Raw genomic sequence first — 15,167 nt, forward strand, 5'->3', positions numbered from 1 at the left:
CAGATGAAGCTGGGGCTGTGAGGGCCGAGGCGGCCGCCGTGGCAGGTGGGGACCAAGGCAGAGGAGGCAGCCACCACAGCGGCGGCGGCGGCTGAGGCAGAGTCCCCCGGCCACCGCAGCAGGCAGGGGCCCAGGCAGCTGCCATGGTGGCGGAGGCAGAGCCCCTTGCATGAATTTCGTGCATCGGGCCTCTAGTAGGATCATAGAAGGGCACTAAATTGGAAATTAGAGTTGTGATTCTAGGCCTGGATCTTTCATAACCTGACTGTGTGATCCTCGATGAGGCCTGTATCTTTCAGATCTCAATTTCTTCATCCATGAAATGCAGATACTATCTGCTCTGTCTAGACCTTTGGGAAATACCATGATAATGAAAGTAACACATATTAAAGTACTTTAAGAACTGAAAAGACTATACAAATGACTTAACACAAATGCTATTTTACAAATGCTATTAAGAGGTGACTGTCCCAGTAAGAGACTTTATAAACTAAGCATATTAATTTATGCCAAAAAAATAATCAAGAACACAGCCATCATTAATACCAAGACAGATGAGGAAAAAAATTTAAATCCATCCGCTAAATTAAAGAAAAACTCACTTTGTCCCCAAAGTTTCTCTAGAGGTTGTTCTAAACAGGTGTAGAACGAGGGTCGAAAGAGAGTTTATGAAATGTTTATTCAGATCAGTCTCTGGTAAAACCCTGGTTCAAAGGCTTTTCAAGGAAAGCCTTCCTTTGCAATTAAAGATGGGCCTAAAACAGCACTGGGACTCCAGTAGCATCCTGGATCCCCCCTGTCAAAAAGCTAATAAACATGTTCTTGTCCCTGTTTCACGATGGGTTAAGGACTCTGCTGTGCTAGTGGGGAGATGCATCCTTCGAAGATGATGGTGTGGCAGTGGTGGTGGTGATGATGATGATGATCAATAGCAACAGATAATAATAACGACACTGCTAGGGATATAATGGCTAAAATAAAACAAAAACTTACTAAAAGTAACACAAACAGCTATCTGATGAAAATGGTATTATAAAGAGTCTAAGACATGTTTATAAGGATATTTATGATAGCACCAGCATGGGGGAAACGAGTAAGCAAATTCTGGTGTAGACATACAATGGAACATCAAGCACTCACTTGAAAATGCAGAATATCTCTGTTACTAATCTGGAAAGGTGTCCAAGGTGTAATATTAAGCAATGACAATAAGTTCCAGAAAAATATATATATACAGCATTTCACTTTGATGTTTGGAAAAAACAACACCTCTGCACAAATGTGTATATACATGTGCACAGAAAAAAGTCTGCAAGCATGTACAACAAACTCAGAACGAGGTGACCTCCAGAGGTTAAGAGAGTTGGGGCTGGAGATGAGGAATAGGGAAGACTTTTTATCTTTTGTTTAACACTCTATATGAGTGACGGCGAACCTATGACACGCGTGTCAGAGGTGACACACGAACTCATTTTTTTGGTTGATTTTTCTTTGTTAAAATGGCATTTAAATATATAAAATAAATATCAAAAATATAAATCTTTGTTTTACTATGGTTGCAAATATCAAAAAAGTTCTATATGTGACACGGCACCAGAGTTAAGTTAGGGTTTTTCAAAATGCTGACACGCCGAGCTCAAAGGGTTCGCCATCACTGCTCTATATGTTCAAAGCCAACTTTATTATTGTAAAACTTTATGAAGACTCACGTCCTGGTCAGAATGAGACTATTCTCTTAGAACTTCTGGAGGAAAACAAACAAGAAAACACCTACAAAGAGCAAAGTCTCTACCCAGAGTCAGCGTCAGTTCATTCTACTATGGGACAACTGAAATCTAAAGGTAAGTGTCTGAGATGCGTAGCCTGCATAAAGCACCTGGAACAACAAAGACAGTTAAGTTGAAGACGAAAACCTACCTGGACTATATCCAAAACCATGCCGGCAGAGACGGTTCCAAAGCCAGCTAGCAGAAATGGCACGAGGATCTGCAGGGCCATGATGCCGCTGGATTCCTTTGGCAGCTTTGGGTTTGCTTCCACGATGACATCTTCCTCGCCGTCACTGGGCCTTTCCTCAGCTTGCAGCATGGCGGTCGTTTCGGAGGCCTCCCCTCCGTCACAGTAATTGTAGTTGGCATAGTCGTCGTACTTTGGGCTATAGCTTGATGGCGTGTGCCCATTATTGCCATGGAAAGACGGCTCCGGGACCCTGTGATACTCCACGTGTGGCTCAGATCTGGTACCAAACGTCTGTGCCACAGCTGATAACCCCTCTTGCCAAATGCCGTTCGCTTTTTTGTGCCTGTCTTCCGGGTTCTTCTGGTAAATTACTGGAACCATACTCAACAATAAGTTTAAAAACTTATCAGATTGAACTGTATGTAAGCTTAAAGTCCAGTCTACGAAACCTCCTCCACTGCTTGGACCACCACTTGTTTTATTAGTAACAGATCTTCCTTTACTATTAGTCATATTGTCATCGCAAAAGACCCTGTACTCCTTAGATCTGAAGCTTCATAAACCATAGCAGATGAATTAGAACCACACAGATGCTGGTTTCAATTAAGATGCTGAATTCATTTTGTAGCAAAATAATGTTTCCACTAATAAAAGTTGTTTAGATGTTCCACACAGGGATGGAATCTGGAAAAGAAAAGATAAGGTAATTTTTAAAAAGCAGATGAACTATGTGGATACTTAAGGTTTTCATAATTAAAGATATAAAACACTATCCTCACAGCATTGCCATCAGATAGGTATTATTAGCCCCATTTTATAAATAAGTTTTAATCTTTCATCACTGGTTCATGAAACTGTCAAGCACAAAGCTTTAATTTTAAACCAAGTTCTGATGTTAAAGGTTTAATTTTAACCACCACACTGTATTTCTCACCACTTTGTGTGCTGAGTTTGCTTTAAAACCCTCACAATAAATCCTTTTGCCTTAAAAAAATAAAACACATATGTTCTTAAACCAACCCTAAGATACATTATACTTCTTGGACTTAACACATAACTGCTTTGTGCCATATAACTGCTCTGTATGCAGAAATATACTACAGAGCTATTTTCTGTGCTCAATCTCAGTTATAAATTTTCTTATCTTTGCATATTCTATGTAACTAATACCTATGTAATGTCTTCAACTGTCCCTGAAGTTATACAGTGGACAAATTTATTAAATCAAGTGATAGCTTCCATTACTATTGGGTGATCTCAGAATCAAACTGCTACAACACTTTACAAATGTCAGTACACAATAAAAGGTAAGGCATATGATAATATATTTTAAACACATTAAATAATAAACCATATTAGTTTATTTATATATTTTTTAAAATGTTTTTATTGATTTCAGAGAGTAAGGAAGAGGAAGAGAGAGAGATAGAAACATCAATGATGAGAGAGAATCATTGATCGGCTGCCTCCTACATGACAGCCCACAACCGGGGCATGTGCCCTGACTGAGAATCAAACCATAACCTCCTGGTTCGTAGGTTGACGCTAAACCACTGAGCCATTCTGGCTGGGCACTTTATTTATATCTTAATATACATAGTGGTCAGGGCACTCCCACAGGGGGAGCGCCGCTCAGCCAGAAGCCAGGCTCACGGCTGGCAAGTGCAGCGGTGGTGACAGCAGCCTCTCCCGCCTCCACGGCAGTGCTAAGGATGTCCGACTGACGGCTTAGGCCCACTTCCCTAAGCTGTCAGTCAGACATCCCCCGAGGGCTCCCGGACTGCTAAAGGGCGCAGGCTGGGCTGAGGGACACCCCCCACCTCACCCAGTGCATGAATTTCGTGCACCAGGCCTCTAGTAGGAATATAATCCCTCCATTATCTAGGGGAAAACCAAAATGAAAAGGGATCACAAATATTCACTTAACCCTCTATTTTGCAAGCCAACCAAAAGAAAGCTCATAATGCACTGACCACTTAATGCCCTTCTCAAAGTCTGCTCGGACACACAATTCCAGAGTGGGCCTCTGATCGGCTGGCCAGTGACCAGATTCTCTCACAGACTTTGAACTAAGACACAAACACATACTTACTATTGCTAGTTCGAGACTGATGGGCACTGAAGCTGCAAGATCATACCCACCTGCCCGGGTAGAGAGCCTATTTGAACAGCTGCAAATGCTGTCAAAGCTATCTATCACAATGGCTCTAAGGGCCTTGGGTGTTTCTCAGGAAACTGGCACTGACTTGATAAGGGACAGATGGCCCCACCGCCTGAATGGACTGCCCACCCACCAATTTAGATGAAGAACTGTTGTTGTCGGTACTGCTGCCTTTAAGGAAAATTATTGTATTCTTCAACATTTGCTTTCAATGCCTTAGAATATCCATCCCTTCTCCTTGGATAGGGGACAAGTGGATGCTAAGGCGTGCTCATCTATATCATCATTCCCTCCTTTTCCTTCTTCCCCTCTTGTGATTTTGGAGGCATCTGGATAGTCCTACTGGGAAACATTCTTTTTTTAAAAAAAAATATTTTATTGATTTTTTACAGAGAGGAAGGGAGAGGGATAGTTAGAAACATCGATGAGAGAGAAACATCGATCAGCTGCCTCCTGCACATCACCCACTAGGGATGTGCCTGCAACCAAGATACATGCCCTTGACCGGAATCGAACCTGGGACCCTTCAGTCCGCAGGCCGACACTCTATCCACTGAGCCAAACCGGTCAGGGCAGGAAACATTCTTAAAATACAGATTCTAGGACCCCATACCTACTGACTGAGAATTCTATGTCTGAGCCCTATAAATATTTCCTTTTAAGCTCCCCAGATGATGTCGGTGCAAGCTTCCTGTGATCTTGCACTGAGAATCCAATGAGTAGATTAAATACCAGTTGCCAGTTTCGGCCACCTGCAAATTGATGGGCACACACAGTAAGTCAGTGTTTAGAGAAAATCAGATGAATGGAAACAACGTCCGGGGGAAGCAGAGAAGAAACCAAGCAGCCCCAGAAAGCGAGATAAATAAGGCTGGGCTGCTGCCGGAGAACCTCCCGCGTAATGAGAGGCCAGGCAGTATGTCTGGGACTTAGGAGATTCCCGGCAGCCCGAAATGAGTCAGATTGAGTTTCTTTTCCTTCAACCCACTCACCTCTTTTTTTAAAAATGAGCATTTCACTGCCTCCAAGGCATATTTAATCAGACAAAACATAAAACACACCTCAAAGAGATTGAGCTTTCAGACAAATCGTTTTCACTGAAGGGCAAGTGATAGATACAGGCAGTTCCTTCTTATTCAGGAAGCAGAATTATCAGCTCAATCAACATGGAAATGCAGAGAAATGTAGATAAGCCAGAAAGAAGGGTGGCAGTCCCTGTATTGCCATTCAGTCACCCTAAAATTCAGAAAGCTCCAAATGCACTCTTGGGAAACTTGACCAACAGAAAGATGGAAGGAAGGGAAGGAAAGGAAAGGAGGAATTCCCCAAGACTGAGTCATCTCTCTGAGAATAGTGCAGGACATGGCTAAGCACAGGGTCTACAATGGGTTGGCCTTTGGGATCCAGATGCAGAGACACGTCCAGTTCATACTTTTGTTCCTATTGCTAGTATTCTTACTTCAGCATAAGCTATTGTGGTTAGATGGGGAGATAAGTACTGTACCGGGGCCACTGTGCACAGAGACCATACAGAGCCTTTGTGTCACGTCAAAATCAGAGTGCCTCCCGGAAAAAGGAAGCTTGTGAGTGGAGCCCTGGGCTGCAGCTCAGCCCACTCCATCCCCTCAGCCACACACCCTCATGTACGCCACACACCCTCATGTACTGCAGAGCGCCCATCATCTTACCCAGCAGCCTGGGCAGTCGGGTAAAATATCAGACTTTGTTTAAAGAACATAAAGCACAAATGATGGGCATGTATTTCTGTTGTTTGCTCAGCATCTTTCCCCAGTTTTTTTAGCTAATGGCATCTCCATTTCCTGTGTGAAACCGTCCTTCCCCTAGTCCAGTGGTTCTCCACCTTCTGGCCCTTTAAATACAGTTCCTCATGTTGTGACCCAACCATAACATTATTTTTGTTGCTACTTCATAACTGTAATGTTGCTACTGTTATGAATCGTAATGTAAATATCTGATATGCAGGATGGTCTTAGGCCAGTGGTCGGCAAACTGCGGCTCGCGAGCCACATGCGGCTCTTTGGCCCCTTGAGTGTGGTTCTTCCACAAAATACCGACTTCTGCGCATGGGCCACGAAGTTTCAATCGCACTGTACGTGCGCGCCCGCACGTGGTATTTTGTGGAAGAGTCACACTCAAGGGGCCAAAGAGCCGCATGTGGCTCGTGAGCCGCAGTTTGCCGACCACGGTCTTAGGCGACCCCTGTGAAAGGGTCGTTCGACCGCCAAAGGGGTCGCGACCCACAGGCTGAGAACCGCTGCCCTAGTCCGTGAGGTTCTGGTAGGTCTGTCAACCACAGTTCCCTACCCTCCAGACCACATGCTGACAGGAGGCTTGAGCAGGATCTGAGTCCTCCCCTGGAGTTTCATAGGTTTGCTGGATTATTCTCTGCTGAGTGCCGGCTAGATTACATGATTAACAACACTCCTGAGGAAAAACAATCAGGCGTGCAAAGAAATGAGATACTTTGTGATAATCACAATGAAGGGAAGAGTTAGTTTAACAAAGAATGAATGACGTACAGGGCTAAGAGGGGAAGCCCTCTGGGAGTTTTCTCACTTGGCTCTGGGATAACATCATTCCGAAGCAGTCACTAAGTCTTCCTCCCCAAAGGCCCCCTCTGCCACACCACCAGCACTGCCACCCACACTGCCATCTACCTGAGAAGATCCACAGGAGAACCAGAGCGAGGCCATGATGACAGGGTCCTGACAATATCATTAGAACCTCTACTTCATATTCGAAGCCCATCCCACCCCTGATCTTCCCAATTACAGGAGCCAATAAATCCCCTTCATTGATTAAGCTGGTCTGAATGGTGTTTCTATAAAAATAGCTAATTCTTTTTTAAGAACGCACTTTGGTAGAAGTTATCTTACTACAGGTGCACACCATGGACCACTTGAAACTCATACAGAGATATATGTCAATTATGTGTCAATACACTAGAAAAAAATGTATACACATAATCAAAAAATATTTTTTAAATCTTTCTCTAAAATTAAGTTTATATTTTAACACAAAAATGTAAATAGGACAAAAATCTCAAAAAGATAGCCTTTCCATTGAATACATTTAAATTTATTTAAAAAACTCCATATTCCCTATGAAAGTTTTGTCATGGGCCAGCACTGGGCTACAGAGATGTGTCAGGGAACCGCTGACTTAAAGGAAAATACTAATGCTTCACTTCTTATGAATTCAATTTGGTTACAAAAACAAAAAAACATTACTACTAAAATTCCTTATTTTTAAAAGAAAAAGAAGTGTGTGGTATGTGTGTTGATTTACTGAAGTGGTATCTCAGAGGAAACCTGCCCGCTGTGCTGGAGTAGGCATTCTGTTCCGTTGCAAAGGTTAAATCACCTGAACAATCCAGCAGAGCTGTGAGTGAGCAGGCCTACATCATGCCGGATTACTGAATGCAGTATATGGTAGTTGAATACTTTGCTATCTCCCCATAACAATAAAAACGTTTTTATGTAATGTATTGCTAGTAATTATCACACTCAGAAAAAAAATCACAAAAGTTGTTGATCAGGTGGATATTTTAGATTCATATAAATAAACATAAAACCACAGTACCGTCACATACATGTGTACACACACAAAATAACCTAGAAGTCTAACTGTGACTATTACGTATTCTTACTTTTGCCCCTCTGCAAGTGTGCATTCTGTTCCTTTCATTTTCTTTTTGAACACATCTTCTATGTTTCTGTTTATTACTGAAATATAGCAAGTTCCCAAACGGGATGTAATATATGCTCAGTTAAAATAGCTTTCAGGGAGATCATGCCAAACAAAACTAGACCTTAACTTATATTATGCAAATTATTTCCTTGTTTTATTAAAAAAAAAAAAAAAGAACATTGGTATATTCGTTTGAATACTAGCCAGTAAGTACTTAACCGCATAATTGTATAACAGGTTTGATAAGAAGGATCATGTCTATTTAACTTGCTTTTTGCAGCACTCAAATAGCAAGTTGACTTTATGACTCCTTAGTTTTCTTCAACTATTTTCATTTTAAAGATCCCAACCTCACCAATTTCTCTCAGTGATTAAATCCTTCTATTCAAGCAAAAGCTATTTTTAAAAGCTTTTTAGATATCAGTTTCATCATCTGAACTCCTCAGCTTTTGCATTTCTTATCCCTTTTCCTGAAGAATTTACCATCAGATCACCACTCAGCACATATGTCAAACAGCTCTTACGTAATCATCCCTTCGGTTTTCTCGTGTTCACTCTGACAACGCTTTCTGCTGCCCTGCCATGACCTCACTGTCACACCCTTCTCCCTTGAGAAGTCTTCAGAACCCATGAGGACAGCCTAGCCCCATTTCTGCAGGTCATGGCCCTTGACTATGGAATCATATTAAAGAACTCTCTTTCTCCATTTGAACTAGCCCTACAGCTATTATTAAAATCATTTCTCATTGTTAGCCCCTTGATTTCATCATTCTCATCCACTGAGCTCCCTGCATTGCTTATTTTTGGTTACTAATTATTTCACACTGACTCAATGTTTTCTACTAGATTACCTAAGCCAGCTAAATTATTCCCTTACTCTTCCCAAGTTTCAAATTTGTTTTATTCAGCTTTCCTACTTCTACACTTTGTACCAAATGGTTCCCAACACTCAAGAACTTTCACCTGTTCAATAGGTCATAAAAGTATATTACCTCAAAGAAATCTATACAAATTAATGTAGGATTAAAAAGAAAAAAAATGCAGGATTAAGGGTACAGAGAGGAAAGCACAGTCAAAATTAAGTGCTCAAAATACGGCTAGCAATTTTCCTATCACAGTTTTAAAAAAGAGGTATTTTTGTTTAGTTTTGTTTTGTTTTTAAAGAAAGGCATCTAGCCCTGGCTGAGTGGCTCACTGGAGCGCTGTCCCATACACCAGAAAGGTTGTCGGTTCAATTTCTAGTCAGGGGACATGCCTAGGTTAAGGGTTCAGTACTGGTCCGGCCACAAACAGGAGGCAACAGATCGATGTTCCTCTCTCACATCAGTGTTTCTCTTTCTCTCTCCCTCTTCCTCGCTCTAAAATCAATAAAACATATCTTCAGGTGGGGATTAAAAAAAAAAGGTGTCCATTTGGTCTTCCACTGCCAATTCTCACATAGCACAGGTGAGATCTTTTTTCCTGTGATATTTAATAGATCACTTGAACCTCAAAAGTTAAAAATCAGTATGGTGATGTAAAAGAAATCTCCTGAACTCTAAATATACTGTTGCTGCTGGGCAGAGATGTAAGTCATGGTATCCTTAAGAACGTATGACCAGGAAAAAAACAGGGGTGTGGATGTCTTCTGCCCATTTCCTCTAGCTACCCAAGAAAATGGAACTATCTATCCCAGGGTAGCAATTCTAAAGAATGAAGGTAGGCCCAGTCAAGAACTGGCCCACAAACCTCATGAGGTCTAAGTCTCAAATGGCTCCAAGCACAGCTGAGTTATAGTCATTTACCTTATCCTATAATTTTTATCATTGTCCAGCCATTTAAAAGTGCTTGGAAACTGAAATACAAGAAATCCTACCTCACAAATACTGTCCGTCCTAACTAAAAGGCTCACTTCTAAAGTGGAATGGAAGTATCTCCATTCTTTTTAAATTTTTTTTGGTTGAAATACAGTTTACTTTTTTAAAAAATTAATTTGAGAGAGAGAGTAAGGGTGGGGGGCAGGGGGAAGACATCGATTTGTTGTTCTACATATCCATGAATTCATTGGCTGATTTTTCTACGTGCGCTGACCAGATACCAAATCTGAAATCTTGGCGATATTGGGACAGTGCTCTAACCAACGAGCAACCCGGCCAGGACAGAGTCAGCTTCTTTAAAAAACCTTGACTTTTGCCGAAACCGGTTTGGCTCAGTGGATAGAGAGTCGGCCTGCAGACTGAAAGGTCCCAGGTTCGATTCCGGTCAAGGGCATGTACCTGGGTTGCGGGCACATCCCCAGTGGAAGGTGTGCAGGAGGCAGCTGATCGATGTTTCTCTCTCATCAATGTTTCTAAATCTCTATCCTTCTCCCTTCCTCTCTGTAAAAAATCAATAAAATATATATTTAAAAAAAAAAACAAACCTTGACTTCTTTGGCTTAAACTGGAAGCTGTCTACTTGCACTGAATTCAAGCACTCACATAGGTTGCATTTCGCTAACAGGTAGTGATGTAAAACTTTCTTAACAAGTTAAAAATGGGAGAAAAGTGAAAAAGCAATTAACTGCCATTTCAGTCACTCTGGATTGACGTGAAATTGGTGGTCTTAATGTTTTCTAACAAAGACAAAAGCTTGGAAAGTTAATTGACATGATTCGGCTACTGACATACAAAAGCAAGCTGATTCCATAAATCCATCACTCATTTCTAGGATTGCCCACCCTACACAAAAGGCTGATGCCATGAAATTTAGCAATCCTGCAGTTTCGATATATCTAAAAGACAGCCAAATATTTGCAAAGAATTCATGTAAAGCCAGAGAAATCATCTGTGGGTTTAATAAACCTTCTGTATCATAAATCCTCAATTAGCACAAATAATTTTTCAAAAGAAGCCAGACCCAGAACAAATGATTTTGTTCTCAGAATCACAACTCCACTTTAAAATAATAAGAAGTTTTAAAAGAATGCTTTGTTTGGAAGAAAGATACATTAAAAAAAAAACACAAGACAATGAATCAACTAAACTACAATCTACAGTTACACCATTTCCACTTATTGAGAAAATGTTGACAGAGTAAATATGGTGTGTGTCCTGGAACTAAATGTATTCCATAAACAAAGTACAGTTTATCCTGCCAAGTGCCATCTGTTAGATTTATATCTAGCCCCTATCAAACCAATCAACTGAAACATGTGGAAAAAAATGTTCATTTAACTAGGTATTCTGGTTCAATTGATAGCAGTACAAAAATAGATTTTTTTAAAAAGAATACAGGCAGCAAACACTTGCCGGAAAGATCAGTTTGTTTGAAACAACTCAATGAATGGCTGGATATCAAAGGAGTTGTACAATCAGAGAATTCTGTTTTGAAGTTGAGAAACTGCTTTTAAATAACAACAAAAAAGTAGATTTCCCTTTATTCTATCTTAAACATTGCTTACCTGTATATAATTTTTTAAAAAAACTACCCAACATTTAATAACTTGCTCCTATAATTGACATGCAATTGACATTCATTTCCTGCAAACAACCACTAAGAACACAACACCTCCTCCTGAATCCTTATTTAGAAATTATAGCTACAGAAAGCCATGCTACTAAAAACTGGTATTTTTATTTTCTGTAATAAAGATTGAGCCCCCGCCTCCTTTTTTTTTTAACGTTAGCAGCAAGGAAATTTACAGCTAAACCTGAAACTCAAATCTATGATCAATTTATTAAACTTAACATTATACTACTTTTATTTTCTTTGGTACTGGTTTTATAATTCTTTTTTTGAAACCAATATTTCTTGTAGGCACTGTTTTTATAAACTGACGCAACACACTGTATAAAAGATAGTGAACATAAGAATAATAAAACATTTCCCTACTGTTTTAATAATCTGAAATACCTACATTTAGAAACTGGATAGAGTTCCTCAGCATTTCAAATGAGAATTACTCAGAACTTATACAGAAGTATACTTTCATACTTTTACCCCTAATACATTCTTCTACTCCTAGAAAGAATTCAATTTTAAAAATGCAAACACACTTCTGGGACCTATTAAAATATGCACTTGACTCTTTGTATAATTAAACTGAAAATAAAAGCCTCCAGAAATTTAAGGTGCAGAAAGGATGGCAGTGTGTCAAAGTTTCTTTTTGTTTGCTTTTTAATTTTCATTTGAGAGAGAAAGAGAAACATCGATCTGTTGTTCCACTTATGTGCTCACTGGCTGATTCTTATATGTGCCCTGACCGGGATCGAAACTGCCAACTCGGTGAATCAGAACAACGCTCTAACCAACTGAGCTACCCTGGCCGGGGCTCAAAGTTCTAAAATCTTTTTAAGAAAAGGGAAAGGAAGAAAGGAAGCTAATGTGTCAAAGTTTAACAGAAAAACAAAGCTTTCTTTGTAAGAAAAGTGAGAGGGGGAAAAAACAAAAGGATTTGCCACCTGTCAGGTGATAATGTTTCTTCTACATTTGAAGATTAGGAGTGAGTGGCTCACCATCTTCAGCTGCCGCGTTTCAAACATTTACTTCTAATTTCCCAGGGCCCTTCCTGTCCCCTCTCCTGGAGCCTGCGAGCCGGATGAGCAGGCCTTACCTTCCATCGGGTGATGGCTAGGGCAGCTCCGGCGCTGAGGTCTTCCTCGGAAGGTGGCCCACCTCCTCCCCTCGCTGGCACATCTTCTCCCGGGGAAAGGAAGCCAGACCTACCTTCCCCAAACTGCACTTTCCTTCAAGAGTGTCCCCTGGAACACCGGGCTCAAAGAGGGTTCAAGTGAGCAAACCCACTAGCAGAGACTACAGGCAGATCAGATCAACTACAGGCACACAGTGTTATGTTACTCAATTATCTTGGCATCAAACTGAAACAATGACCTAACTCACCACCTTTACTCCCTGCAATCAACTCTCTCCTCTACCCTTTGGTCAAGGCTGCACACTTTTATTCAAATGCCAGTTTTAAAAAAAGAAAGAAAGGAAAGGGGTGGGGGGGGGGGAAGGAGCCATTTTCTGAACAGCTCTAAATCCAACCTGCAGTTCAAGCTAAAACTACTCTCAAAGCCACCCCAAAGCAACACAGCTGCCACTAATGGTCTTTTCTCATAAAAAAGTCCTGACTATACCCTTCTTTCATACTTCATTTGAAACTCTGCTTCTAATGTCCACTGGCATACTCGGGGGGGGGGGGGGGACAGGGGGGGGCCCTCAGCCCAGCCTGTGCCCTCCTGCAGTCTGGAAGCCCTCAGGGGATGTCCAGCTGCCGCAGAGGTGAGAAAGAGGCTCCCACCACAGCCATGTGCCCGGCTTGTAGCTGAGCGGCGTTCCCCCTGTGGGAGTGCACTGACCACCAGGGGGAAGCTCCTGCGTTGAGTGTCTGCCCCCTGGTGGTCAGTGGGCATCATAGCTACCGGTCGTTCCACCATTTGGTTGATGTGCATATTAGCCTTTTATCATATAGGATTGTTTTTCCTTTTTTTCCCACAGGAGCAATATGTGTTCAATGCAAAAACTAAAAAAAAAGAAAGAAAAAAAAGCCAATGATAAACAAAAATTGTTTATTCTGGAAACCCACCATCCTATATAATCACTGATCACATATTGATGTATATGATGACATTTCCATATTTTTCTATATATGTATACTAGAGACCCAGTGCATGAAATTCGTGCACCAGGGGTGGGGAGGGGGGGTGTCCCTCAGCCTGGCCTGCACCCTCTCATAATCCGGAATCCCTCACGTAGGGTCCCTAGGCCTGGCTGACAATCAGGACCTATCAGGGCTTTCCTTCCCCCTGGCTGCCGGCAGCTGGTCCCGCCACGCCTCTGCCACTGCTTGCCATCTGTGCGGCATCACCACCAGTCACTTCACTCTGCGGGCGACAGCTGTGGGGTGCGATTGCTTGGCTGGTCTGGGCCTCCCCCTGTGGGGTGATCGCTGGCCGGCCCTCCCTCTGTGGGGCAATCAATCTCAGGGCCCACAGATAGATCGCCCTGCAGAGGGAGGTCCTGCCTACCAACCACAGCACCACCAGCTGGGTGGCCTGGGCCTCCCTCTGTGGCCGCCTGGGCCTCCTTCTGTGGGGCGATCGCTGGGCAGAGGGAGGCCCCACCCACCTGCTGCAGTGCCACCAGCCAGGTAGCCTGGGCCTCCCTCTTTGGGGTGATCATGGACGCCCCCCTCTGCCCCCTGACTGACTGCCCCACTGGCTGGTGGCCTAGGCTTCCCTCTTTGGGGTAATCGATGGCCTGGGCCTCCCTCTGCGGGGTGATCATGGGGCGATGGCGGGGCCCCCCCAAAACAATTGCATCGAACCCGCCTTGGCTGGCCCAGCGCCAGTGCATGTCATAGCGTGGTCATCTGGAAGGTCATCTGGACGGTCATTCTGCTGTTTCGTCGTTTGTTCGATTTGCATGTTACGCTTTTATAATTATAGATATGCTTAAAACAAAAAAAGGTTCATGTTGCACATAGTATTTTGCATCCTACTTTTTGCATTTCAAAATGTGTCAAAAATGTTTCCTCATAATATTATTCTACAAACCTTTTTGGTGAGGATTGTTTGTGTGTGTGTGTTTTGTTAATGCTCACCAGAGGATTTTTTTTTCCCATTGCTTTTTCAGAGAGAGTGAGAGGGAGGGAAGATGAGAGAGATAAACATTCATGTGAGAGACACATCAACTGGTTGCCTCCCACACATGCAACCCAAGTACATGCCCTTGACCAGGAATCAAACCCCAGACCCTTCGGTTCGCCCAGCTGATACTCTAAGCACTGAGCACACTGGCCAGGACTACAAAGCTATTCTTATTGGCTACTTAAAACTGTACTATTTCTAAAACTCCCAGGAGCCCTAGAATTTCTTCTCTCTCTCTTTTATTTTCTTCTTTCTCTTCTACTTTTCCCTCTCCACACATTCCCCAGTGAGAAAAATATAGTCAACCCTCGGTTCCATCTCCCATCTTGAACAATTCAGTTCGTGATCTGATAACCCTTTCCTGCCGATACATCAGCATGACAAAAAGTGCCTTGCAGGCCACAAACAAAGAAGAAAATATGAGTCAGTTTACCACAAAACCTCATATTATTAACATCTCAAGAAACTGTGCTGTGAATATTTTTGTGTTTTGTTTTGTTTTGCTTTCACTGCTGGTGAAATGGAGCTTTAGCACTATTTTTAAAACATACAGAGGCCATCAGGGGTGCTAATGTTGCTAAGGGTGTGAAAGAAACAATGATCACAGGCAACTGAAAAGGTAGAAAAACTGCTGTTGATTTGGGTAAACAAAAAGCAGTCAGCCCATGACAGTGTTACACATGATGACATGTGTAAAAGCAAAGATGCTGCATACTGACTTCCTG

General features: G+C 42.2%; 1 protein-coding gene across 7 annotated transcripts in view; it reads right to left on the bottom strand.

Moving 5' to 3' along the window:
- Positions 1–15,167, bottom strand: part of SLC41A2 (solute carrier family 41 member 2) — an 87,339-nt gene that overhangs the window by 54,757 nt on the left and 17,415 nt on the right. For 2 of the 7 annotated variants that reach the window (XM_036299739.1, XM_036299740.1), the window contains exon 2: positions 1,918–2,643. In XM_036299739.1, the coding sequence (XP_036155632.1) occupies positions 1,918–2,472 (555 nt within the window). In that variant the 5' untranslated portion in view covers positions 2,473–2,643. Of the gene's footprint in view, positions 1–1,917; positions 2,644–12,306; positions 12,665–15,167 lie in introns of those variants that run through there. The other 5 variants (XM_036299745.1, XM_036299742.1, XM_036299738.1 and 2 more) reach the window with 5 other exon arrangements.

This window comes from Myotis myotis, unplaced genomic scaffold (genome assembly GCF_014108235.1).
Source record: "Myotis myotis isolate mMyoMyo1 unplaced genomic scaffold, mMyoMyo1.p scaffold_m19_p_3, whole genome shotgun sequence".
NCBI classification, from domain to species: Eukaryota; Metazoa; Chordata; class Mammalia; order Chiroptera; family Vespertilionidae; genus Myotis; species Myotis myotis.